Source organism: Diadema antillarum, unplaced genomic scaffold, assembly GCF_040938485.1.
Source record: "Diadema antillarum isolate AM-2024a unplaced genomic scaffold, OU_Dant_1.0 seq00000094_RagTag, whole genome shotgun sequence".
Lineage (NCBI taxonomy): Eukaryota > Metazoa > Echinodermata > Echinoidea > Diadematoida > Diadematidae > Diadema > Diadema antillarum.
In genome coordinates, this window is record NW_027271183.1 from 437,305 (window position 1) to 450,010 (window position 12,706).

At 37.9% G+C, this 12,706-nt stretch overlaps 1 protein-coding gene across 1 annotated transcript; it reads left to right on the forward strand.

The window, feature by feature from the left end:
* The first annotated feature begins 1,084 nt into the window (after positions 1 to 1,084).
* LOC139726637 (uncharacterized) lies at positions 1,085 to 12,005 on the forward strand. Its single transcript, XM_071637627.1, has 5 exons — positions 1,085 to 1,141; positions 5,181 to 5,323; positions 7,462 to 7,592; positions 9,608 to 9,793; positions 10,323 to 12,005. The coding sequence occupies exons 1-5, from the start codon at positions 1,085 to 1,087 to the stop codon at positions 10,400 to 10,402; spliced, it is 597 nt and encodes a 198-aa protein (XP_071493728.1). The 3' UTR covers positions 10,403 to 12,005.
* Positions 12,006 to 12,706: the final 701 nt, after the last annotated feature.

Sequence of the window (12,706 nt, forward strand, 5' to 3'; positions counted from 1 at the left end):
TTATATTATAGTACTTTTTTGAGTCTCAAATTTGTACTGGAAGCGAAACCGAAATCCCGTGTCATATTTCTGGCATTTAGAATTAACACAGTCAGTAAACTGTATGTATCTGGTTTTACTGCGAAAGAAGATTAATTAGAGCATTACTTTGGTAAATATACTCCGCAACGCAGACGTGAGACATGTCTTTTCAGGGAGGGAAAACCAGTAGTTTTACCTTGTACACAGCCATTGCGCAATGTTTTCTACCAACAGGTTGATATAGTTTTATACCTCAATTACGAATTGTCCATTCATGGGAATGATTTGCTTAGGGGTCCTAACCGTACACTATTTTGCGCTTTGTTCACGATAAGGCCCGACGGGGGAAAAAAAAAAGAGAAAGAAAGAAAAAAAGCGCGCCCCAGTGACACGGCACATGCCCGCCCGCCCTCTCCCCTCATCCAACCCACCAATCCCATGAACGGGAAATCCCCCGACGAGCATCGATCAGTACTGTGCTCATCTTGGCAAACGGGAATTGCTAGTCTTATTGCAGAAGACTATTTCTTACAGAGTGCGATGTTACAATGTCATATTTGTGCAGTGTAAACATTTGCTTCGTGAAAAACTACAGTCGATGTGTGTACTGTGACTAGATATTTGACGAAAATTTTATCCTTCTAATAACTGATCTATCATAATCATTAATGTAGTACTGAGCGTGCGGTAATTTCTGCAATGTGCGCCGCTGGGAAAGAAGAGACTAACTTAAATGTATTGACACTCAACGCCACCTCCCGCAGGTGACGTCAGCACTAGTCCACATTACAAGCGTGAAAACATCGAAAGCGGAAGTTTGGCAGAGACTTGTTAACAACAAGATATTAAGTTTTCTACACTGTTTGCTTTTCCACTCCCTCGATGCCCAATGTCTATGAATTCTTTTCCTTCACGGCAGACGAACAGATCTCGGCCGACGTCGCTGAGCAGCACAAACTACAGTAACAGATTAGGTCACCACAGGGGTACGCCATCAAGAAGCGGAATCGTTCCAGAGTCACACACACGTCAGCGGCACAGGTTGCAGGAACCAACACCGAGAATGTCCCCGGGCATAGCCCAGCTTGGGCCCGATGAGCGGCAGCGAGTGTACGAAGAGGTCAGTCTGTAGGGGTGTAGAAGCATGCAGATATATAGCCCGACCAGACGCTGTTACGCTATGCGACGTACCATGTACAGCGACTGGGCTGTGTATAGTTAGCAGATATACTGCCATCATGTACACGTACATCTTTCTGTTGTACTATCACAGAGTAGAGACGAAGGATTTAACTTCACGGGCCATAGCTTATTGATTCATGTAAATATCTACGGTGTGTGTTCTTTCATAGGCATTCATATTTGCATTTAATGTCATTCGATTGTGGGGATCTTTGTACTTTAGCAACTCTGATTAAACTGGAATGCAATGAGATAAGAGCGCTGTGATAGTAAATGCAATCAGAATCACAGCCCCGCACACACACTAGCCATCACGGGTCGATCATCTTTGTACATGTACAATGTTATATTCTTGTACAATCTTGGACAATGTGATCGAGTGTTCTCCCACCGATCTCACATAATAGTGCCTTCGCGTGTAATGTCTGCATGTCCTCTGCTCATGATTACGGACGTGTTACGTAGCAGGCGATGTAATACAGGAAAACCCCCGAATAAGTACGTCTGCTGCTTTCTGCTGCTACTATTTAGGTCTACTACTACTGCTGCTACTACTACTACTACTACTACTACTATTACTACTACTACTACTACTACTACTACAACTACTACAACTACTACTACAGTATTACTACTACTATACTACTACTGCATGTACTACTATACTATACACTACCAATAAACAAACTATCGACATCAGTGCCGCTGATGTTCGGTTCTGACGTTGCTATTAATTATAAAGAGTTTGTTTGCAAAAACCGATAAGTCCATATTTGCCAAATGGAGATATTTGCAATTAAAGGTCAAGAAAAACAAAAAGAATAATAAGAAAATTTTTGCTTCTTTTGACCATAACTTCAAAAATGTACCTTTATATGTAGTGAAGAATATATCATTTTAAAGGTACTATTTTGTACTTTATGACAGAGACCGTACTTCAAAATCTTCAAAAATGGACTTATCGGTTTTTGCGAACAAACTCTTCATATGTTCCCACGCATAAATAATGTCATATACAATAATATAATCATTATACCAACGTATTTTCAAACTGGTGGAGTAGGCAGTATTGGATAATAGTGACCCGGGGTGTCTAACTCGGAAAAAAGAGTTCCATATTTGAATGGCCTCCATTTTCGTTTCCCATGTTTGCACGAACATAATAGTATAGGCCCAACTCTTGCAGGTCTTTACCCCTATCAATATACCGTGCACTGTACGTGTGAAAGGGTTAACAAATAAACGCATTGTATTATTTGCGATATTATACCACGGAGCTTCGTGTTGTAGCTCCATGGTTATACATATTCCCCTCCCTCAGCTAATCGGGAGTATGACATAGGGCCTACACTTTAATCACGAATTCTTTTCCACTGATCATTGTTTTGATTAAAGGGATCGTATAGTTTTGGTTGAGACCTAATTTCAGATTTCTAACATTTTTTGTACTTTTATGTGATGAAAATTGGTTTTGAAATGGCGGAGATATCCAAAACAGAGCGATTCTAATAAGTGTGGGACCCACACTTTATTACGATTGCTTTGTTTTACTTTGTTTTTGGATGTTTCAGTCATTCCAAACCCGATTTTCATCAAATAAACTTTGAATTCCTCTGAATGGTATGCTCTGTACTATTTCATAAGTGTCTTCTTGGTATCGCGCAAAAAGTTAAAAGCCCAATCCTCATCTCCACCAATACTGCTGTCAAAGGTTCACTTATACTCTTGATTGTTTCATTTTAGAGCGAGGATGAAAATATTGTCGGGGTATCAACCGCCCGTCAAATTTTGCAATTATGCATGTGTGTATACTGGGAGGGGGTGGCAAGTGATGGGATATAAGTTCCATTTGGGACACATAGCTTTCTCCCTTGATCATTTTATAATACAACATAACTTCAACAACTTCCGGAATGAAGTGCAGATGATATTTTTACATCCTTTCACAGTTCGGGCCACGGACTGGCGTAAAAGTCATCGTCTTCTTCTTTCCGTCATCTTTCAGTGCTTGCCCTTTTCTTCCCACTCAAATGCAGGACTTTTAAGTCAGTTGATGGCGTGTGTATGTGCGATTTTGTTTGTCTGTCCTTATTTGGGGATATCCATGTGCCTGTATGAGTTGGATATATACATAATATATTGTACATATATGTATATTCTCAAATATTCAGGTATATGCATGTAGGCCCTAGATTTGTTCGCTAGTTTTAGAGGTAATACTAATTATGATAAGGGAATGCAAGTGATGTAAAGCTATATTCATCTACAACATAATTGAATTGGATTTCTTAAGTCTGTTGAATTCAGGTAATCGTTTAGATTTTTAGTAGAAAAAAAATTAGTAACGGTCTTTCAAGTGAAAGTAAAATTTAATGATGTTTATAACTTAATCCCAGGAATATGAAAACGCCCAACATTGCTAAAATATAACAAAAGATTCATGTCCAAAGCTTCGACACCAAGCTGCTAATCTTTCATCAGAAAACACAAGTTTATTTTGATATGAGATTATTATGAAGAATGAATATTATTTTGTAAGTGACTTGGAAGTGTCATATTCTATTAAGATCAGGGATACATGTTCATAATAATTTGATTACATAAGGAAACATATAGGCTCTAAATGTAAATAATGAACCGGAAAGATTTATTTTTTGGATCATGATTTTTTATAGAAATGTAAGGGCCTAAGTGGTGTAGCGGAAGAGGACACGAAACTGCAAAAACAGAAACAAAAATAAATGGGTTCAGGTTGCATCCGCGGAAATGGAGGGAAGGGCGATGAAAACGTTAGAGAGCAGTGTGTGACAGGAAGTCCACTCCTCTTGTTTTTGTTTTTGTTTTGCCGGTTCCGTTAGTAGGGCGCTGGCAGTTGTTAGTTCTCACATCCACAGTTTCGCAACCTCCGCACGTAAACATAAATTGCGAGAATGTCCAAGGGAATCGATTTTTTTTTCAAAGTTTAATGTTATCACTTACGTAAGTTATGAGTTATCAATTTACAAAGCAGCTAGCGCGCATCTATTAACTCAGTCCTAGTTTATTTTGTACTTAGTACAACGTGCGTGCGTATTGAGCAGGTGTGTATGAGCTCCGGAATGAATACGCGAAAACCCATTACAGCCGTGCGCGCCGTACAAGTGCGGACATGTTAATTTCCAGTGCGGAAGTGCACACAGTCTCATTGCGTATTACATGTCATATGACAGGTATGAAGTACACTGCAACACGGTAACAATAGTAACACACAATAGTACATACCAAGGTTACATACATAAGGTTGAGGTGTGAAATCGTCAAGTTTCGCTAATTTTCTCAATCTCTACAGTTTTATAGGCGTATTTAGTTACAGCTGTTGTGTCAGAGATATGTATATCTTTACATAATATTTTAGTCTGTACTCGGTAATTTCTGAACTTCTTGTCGTTATGTATACTTGGCAAGAAAATATGTAAAGTATTAAACACGTATATACACGTTTCTGCCATGCAGTCTACTGAATTTCATTGTGAATGAGACTTGATTTAAGAATATCTCGTGCATGTGCTCACTGTCCTGTTTTCAGGCTATAGTGGTTTTTATCTGTACAAGCTCTACTTCTGCATCCAATCATGTGTCTAGCATGTACATGTGTACTAGATACTCAATACTGTCATGTAATGATATATCTCCTTGAACGATGTAAACGTTGTATATTTATAATTTTTATCGTGGTAGTGATTCTGATCATAGTGATAATGGCTAGTATTATTATTGTTGTTATTATTGTTATAATTGTTATTATTATCGTTGTTTTGTGAAAGTTAGGAATGATAATAATTATAAAGATGACAACCACCCCATATTCAATTAAAGTAATATTATACAGAGTATGATGGAAGAAAAGGGAAAAAGTATTGATGGAGATGATAATCAGAATATTATCAGATTCGTTGTATCAGTTTTTCCATTTTTTAATCTTCTTTATATCTCCACAGGTTCTGGAGGCGAATCGACCATTCCTTTGTAAACATCTCGATCCTGGTCGCCATTTTTCATACCTCAGAAGTAAGCGCCACTTCGACCTCAGAACCGTGGAACTCATCAAGCATAATGTGACGTCAGAAGACAAAGTAAACTGGTGAGAACAAGACTGTGGTGTTTGGATTGGTTGGTTTCACCCGTAGGCATGAAATAAATAAACCATTAGTGACGTTTTGTATAACACGATCTGTGATTGGTTGAATTTGGGAATCACATGATGACATCATCGATGTCACAGTGTAACAGTCATGCATGCACTGTGACATAAACTATGTTTTGTAGTGAATTGTTGTAGACTTGAGTTTCATGAACTTGATTGTTTTAGGTCTTCGTAACTGCTAACATCAACAAGCAATGTTCAAAAAGTAACACGGCATCGACGACTTGTAGTCCCCTCCGAAGGATTTGGCAATGAGGATAAAGTGAAGTAGACCTACCTTGTTTAGGGCGTAGAACGCTGCTACCAATAAGGGCTTCGAACCAGGGACCTGGGAGTTTATTTTCTGTAGTTTCTAGATGCATAATTTGCCACCATGCAATCTTTTTCTTCTTTTTTTTTTGGGGGGGGGGGGACGGGGAACTGGGATAAGTAGGCATTTCGTCTTCCTGTAAAAAGTCTTCTTCCTTTTTTTTTAAACCAGAGCATTAGAGATGATAGCTCTTTTTAATGCTATAAGTCTTTTTTTCCCCTCGGAGAGAAATTGTTGTGTAGTAAATGAAAAGGGAGAATCACGTGCAGTGCACGATACAATGTCTCATTTAATATCACCAATTTGCTAGTTTATTTATGTCTTGCACCGCTTTGTTTGAATAAAATTATTATGATGGGAAAACAGGGAAATGTTTATGCCTACAAAACATCACTTCGGCTTGCAAGGATGCGAGGCCATTTTATAGAATGAAATGGTATAATTTCCGTGGACCGGTGTATCATGGATCGGAAGGATATATGAGAGAGGCATTTCCACGAAATTACTATTTTTGGCGGTCAGTGTTTAGCTGACGAAACCATGTCATGGTCCTTGACGGAGATTTTGATTTTCGGTTCCGTTACAGGCTTTATATATCCACATGTGAGTAAGCATATAATGTCTTCAGAGAGCCGTAGATTACGTTGTATATCTATCCACACAAGCATTATGTGTGTCTAGAGAACCGACGTTTGCGTTGTATAACGGCGTAGAGTTATGTAGTGTGCAAGGAAATGAGTCAACCCTCTTATTTCGCATTTCATTTCTGGACGTGACATCAATTTCGTTCTTCCCGTTATTCAACCCCAAAACATTGTTTTGTTTGAGAAATATTAGCCTTTTGTCTTCCCATGAAAAGCTAGAGTTTGCAGCCATTCAAGTGCGAAGAATTTGTCCAATAGACTGTATCACGTTTTTCTAGATTCATTCTAGATTCAAATTAAGACGATGATTAAAAAGTTTGAGATCAATGATACATTAGAGTTTCAACATGTTCAAATGCCGACACAATATTGCAGTGTATAATAAGGAACCTTCCAATGCGTCAGTTGCGGCGAACTGCTTTAATCTATTGATAATAGAGTACAGTATATGTATTTGTTTTACAGTGAAAAGATTCCTTTTTATATTTAATACTATTTAAAGTGTGTGTGTGTGGGGGGGGGGGTAGTCTTTTCCTCGTCGCCATTTGGGAAAGGCAAACAACTTTAAATGGCGACATCATTTTAAGTGAAAAATCGGAAAATTACTGTAAGGTCACTTCTCGGAACTCGCTAGAAGTCGCTTTGTTCAGGGCGAGAAGGCAATAAGGCATATCACGTTATTACCCGCCTACTAGTATATGAATACCATATTGTCAGATTTGAAACACAACGGCGCATTTGGCCATTTGGCGAGGATTTAATGAGATTCCTTTCTGCTTTCCCGCCCTTGATAAGCGCCAAGGCTATCAGGGAAGCGGGAATGTCGCCTTCAAGCCTTGTCATCCTATATAAAGAATATTATTATCAAAGTGCGTACAATGGACGAGATTTAACAAGTTGCTTCTCGCCACTCGCCTCAGTTTCCGTACTTTCGATTCAAACCGCCATGTGGACCATAGTGTATCTTTGTTGAATGCGTACGCCGTGCATGAATGCATCATGAGTCACGTTGTACATTCCCGTGTTTTGTGTTTTATACGCATGCGCAGGACGGGATCTTTTTTTCGTTCCTTTCTTTGAAAAGAAAGAAAAAATGTTTTCTCTTGCTTTTTGATATAAAGTTTTATAGATCAGCTGATGATCAAAGGCCCGGATGCTGTGGCGGCCTTCCTAGACTCATTGCTGCAGAATCGCGTGGAACAGTTCGTGTTCAGTAGACTCGCCGACGCATGCCAGACATTCCCGCTTGAACGTGAGTAATTGAGAAATTTAAAAAAAGGGAGAACAAGAAGTAGGGGCCTATTTGAATATATATGACTGCAATCTCCTGTATATATCACACTCAGCAAAAACGGAAGAAAGTTAAAACTTTTTCAAGTTTATATTTCTCATAGAATATTTGGCTAAAACTTAATGTATTAGATATCATATTGAAGGTAATTTAATTGACTATCAGCTTGGTAGGTCAATTAAAAGGGAAACTTTACGCATGAGTGAAAACCTTTGTTTTTCTCTTCCAAGGCACAAAAGTTAAAAAAAATGCAAAAATTGCAAAAAATTGCAAGTAGTCATTCATGCGTAAGTGCTCTTCCATATAACAATAACAACAAAAGACAAATGTAACACGATTAGATACATGAACTAAGTTGCAAAAATAAACCTTTGATCTCTATAACAGTCATCTTTGAAGCCCAAAATATCAATAAAGGCCAAAAACAAGGGAGAAAAATGAAGAATCTTTGGTCAAACCCAAATTCAAATGAAATAAAGAAGAAGGAATATAAAAAAAGTGGTAGAAATGTCAATTTGTTTCAAATAAGGAAAATTGTATTAAATATTTGGTTCTTAATTTTATCTCATAAAAACTTAAATTACTAAATAAAAAGAGTGAAATAAAGAAATTCTGCTTAATTAATCATCTTTATGCCATTACTCCCTGTGTCGTTTGAAGTTTAAGCTGACAAAAAAAAAATCGTATTTTCCACCTTTAGTTTCCCACCTTGCTTTTGTTTGGGATTATAAAGAGATAAAGAGAACACAAACTTGTTTTTGCTATTTCATTCATGTCTCTCATTGTGTTAAAGGGACTGTACAATATTGGTTGAGTTGGGGATTCATGTTTTGAACATTCTTTAGTGAGATAATGAGAAACCTCTTATGAAATACGAAAGAGCATGTAATTTTAAGACGGATTCAACGTTTATTTGATGAAAATTGGTTTTCAAATGGCTGAGATATAAAAAAAGTGATAATAATAAAAGGCGACAGGCCACGCCTTTTATTAGGATCTCTTTGTTTCATCTTGTTCTTGAATATCTTAGCCATTTCAAAACAGATTTTCATCAAATAAACTTTTGATACCCCTTAGAATTGCATGCTCTTTGACATCTCATAGAGTGGTTTCTGAATATCTCGCAAAAAATTAAAAGCTAAATCCTCACCTCGACCAGAACTGTACACACCCTTTTTTAAACTGGCTTTTTGTCGTCTTTGTTATCTTGAAGGGCATTGCCAAATGAATGTGTTCACTCATGCTTAAAGTTTCTCTTTGTATTAACCCACTAGCTTGATAGCCAATTGAATTATCTTGAATATGGTACGTGCATATATTTTGATTTTCATCAAAATCTTCTATGAAAAATATGAACTCGAAAAAGTGTTTACTTTCTTCTTTTTTTCTATTTTGCTGAGTGTTTGTATATATATTTATATGATAATTCAGATAAAACCAAATGTGCTTGATTAAGAATTGCAGTTCAGGGGTATCTAAGAATTCTGGAATCGAATGAAGAATACTTTGATATGAATGACGCAGGACTCAAAGAAATTCGTCTTTGTTGTTGATTTATACCTTATAAAACCACAACAATATGTTGTAACATTCTTGATAAAGGGATGCAACTCCATACAACAGAAAAATGGTGTCCGTGCATCAAGAAGGAGAATGAAAAACTTCATTACGAAAATTATAACTGGTATTCTTTTACATGTATTTTCATTTCATCTCGTGTGAAATCACAAACTCTGCAATCTTACGCGGACCTGCATGTGCAAAGACAAGCTAATCACCGGCGTAACCCGGATATTTACTTTTCAATTATTATAGGTAATGCTTAATAATTCTTGTCAGTCATCGGTCAGTCAGTCATGAAAGTCAGTATTGTCAGTAAACGTGAGCGACTTTACCATGCAGTGACAGTTTGATGCGAAAAGGCAGTGATTTGTAATAGGAGTCGCTGTAATTACGCAAAAATGCACTTCGAACAGATGCCAATGGAGCTGTGAACTACCGTCCTTTCGACTACGACGTCGATGAGGACGAGTCAGTCAACGCCCACGACGACGATTGCTTCCGTGGGGCGTCACCGATGGGGGCCTCACCGAACCACGCGCCGGAGACCGTGCTTCCCCCTGTCGACCCCCGACTCCTCTTTGAGTCACAAGGCTTTCCAGGTTTGTCCAGGGCACCGTTACCATGGTTACAATCTAGTTTGCTAATGATGTTGGGCGGAACAAGGGAATCATCACGGTTATATCTCAAAGCAAACAAGAAAAAAAAACAAAGAAACGACACCAATATAAAAAAAAGAATGATCATCTATACTGCGATATAACCTCAGAAACATCAATGAGATATCCTCCTGTTACTTTCGCCTATGTGCCCTTCGTATACCATGCTTTCTCTAAAAAGTCAGGGTTCATTTTAAAAAAGGCGTTAAGATAGCAACTCTTGAGAGAATAGCAACGTCTTCATGCAACAGCCAATCAGAAAGCGGGATTCTTGTTATTACCATGACACTTGCCATTGCAGCAATACTTGTATTTGCATACGTGTATTATATACAGGACCTTTTTCATGAAATACGTTGTAAAGCCCCTGATTTGTGACGAGGAATGTATGTGTAATCATAACCAACGAGCCCAATATTCATAGACCAGATCAAAATTGTGGTATAATAAATTGTCTCCCTTCTGATTTCAGCTCCGAGGCAACACCTCGAACCCGAAGAAGGAAGCGACATCAGCAGTAGTAACGGGGAGTTATCGCCGCACGGAAACTAAGGAGATGCTCAGGCTCTTTGAGACAATAAGCTAGCACAGAAACAAAGAACATGTGGGATTATTTATGAACAAATTGTCAGAGGTACGATGACGTCATAACGAGCATTCACTGGATCCTTGAGGGCGGTCGCTTGCATCCGAGGTAAATTTCGACAACAACTCGCCATTAAAGGACGCCTGTCACGCGTTAGAGGAGCCTCGTCTTTCATACCTACCACAGTAAGCTCCCTGTAGAGCGCCCTCAAACGGCCGTGACGTCACGACTATTGTACAATTGAAGTTTTAGTGATTTTTTTTTCGAAATACGTTATTAATTGTCTTTATGCTGTCACGAGCTAAATGGATAGGAAGAAGATGATCAAACTAAAGTGGATATTGATGTATATTATATGCATAGTTCCTCACATAGTGTGTGTGTGTGTGTGTGTGCCTTGAGCTGATGACAAGTATAGGCGTATGTGTCAGTAATCAAATTTACATGACTCACAAAGGAATGTATTGTCATGAAAATGTCTATTAACCTACCATCTACGGTCACTGAAATCAAACGTGTCTATAAAATATTTTTTCTTCTTTCAATCTGCAAGTTAGGTATATGATCAGGTGATGTATCTCCTTCTGACATTGATATCTTGAGAATTTATATTTTTTCAGTTGTAACTTTTTTTTTTTTTTTTTTACAAATCCTTTACGTTTGTATTGCACAGCCTATTCGCTGTTTTTGTTTCACCAATAACACTTCCTGGTTCAATGGGTCAGTGAGATCTCGAGGAAATGTTTCGCTTGGACTTGCGCATTAATGAGATTCTCGTATATACCATAATGTCGTGACATGCGTCTCAATGAATAGGTGTTTTGTTACAAAGGAAACCGAAACGATATAACTGCAACATTATGTGTTACCATGGATCTACGTAGGTCCGTGGTGTTACCAACACTCATTGTCTTTCATTGTTTAATGGGTACACGTATTCAAAATGCTGAGGTCACTCCGATGTAACACATCTCAATCGTGTTGATGCAAAAGCCCCCGTGAACCAAAGACTGTGTGAAAATGAAAGAATTAGGTGTTTTCGCTATATTATGTATACTTATCGTCCAGTTTTGTGAACAGCGAAACTTCTGTATTAAACCATGACGCTACAGAAGAAAATAGCTTCCACACAAAATAGGAGTTTTTCCAAGCCTTCTTCGCTCTATATTGCTCATTGATTGGAATTAAGCATGGATAAAAAAAGAAAAAAATCTTGACAGTAAGCACCGAAAATGAAATTCCAGAGATAAATACATTTAGATTGGCTCGAATAAAAGAAAAAAAAAAGGTGAAAATGTGCCAATAACGAGACTCTACGTAGAAGATGTAGCAGAAGTATACTAGCTTACAGTATTATATTCCGTTAGGTTGATTTTATGCATTGTTCTGGTTTTGGTAGCTCTGCAACATTGCCTTCATTAGTTCCTTCGTTTGTGCAGGGAAAGTTGCATTGTACATAATTCATTCTGTAGAATCTCAGCTGTAGTCGTAAATTGGACAAGTTAGTATTGTATTGATAGGGCCGTTTTATGCAAAGTTGTCGATGAATCCACTTTAGTGTTTGGCTTTGAGAACTGACAGTCTTCCACTTTCCTATTTTCCAATTGTCCTTTCCTATAATTTCTTGTAGAGTGTTCAAGCAGTTGAATCGGGGGAAAAACACACGCTCAAAAAAAAACCACACATGTATATTTACCAGGTTTACTCTCTCACATTATAGGCACACTACGAGTTATATGAAATGATGTGATTATTCTTTCTACACGACTTCTTCTAATTTGGGCTTATTGGGATCTACGCGAATGGCCTACAGTTTTTAGTGTTAGGCTTGTATCATTTCAGGAAATGATTTTTTTTTCTTTCTTGCCACTTTGTTTTCTTGAGACGTATGCAGCATTTTCGAACGAAACACACAAAAATTTCCACCACCTCACTCTGACATTACTTTTTTTTTAATGAATCTACACGTGGAGATACTGTACTGTAATTTTGATGCCTGAATGTAATGTATTTTTGTAGACTCTACCTGGCCGCCAAGTGGTTTGTGGGCTAATGCATTGTTTACTATTATCCATGAACCGATGCCTTATGCCACAATTCCCCTCGTCAAGGGTGATGTTCGTTATTCCAAAGGTTTCATTTCATTTCATTTATTTCATTTCCAACAACGTAAAACGTTTACATGCACAAAATAACACAATATCAATACAATGTAGTAACACAATACATATCAATACAATGTAGCAACACAGAAAGATACGTGAAATTAA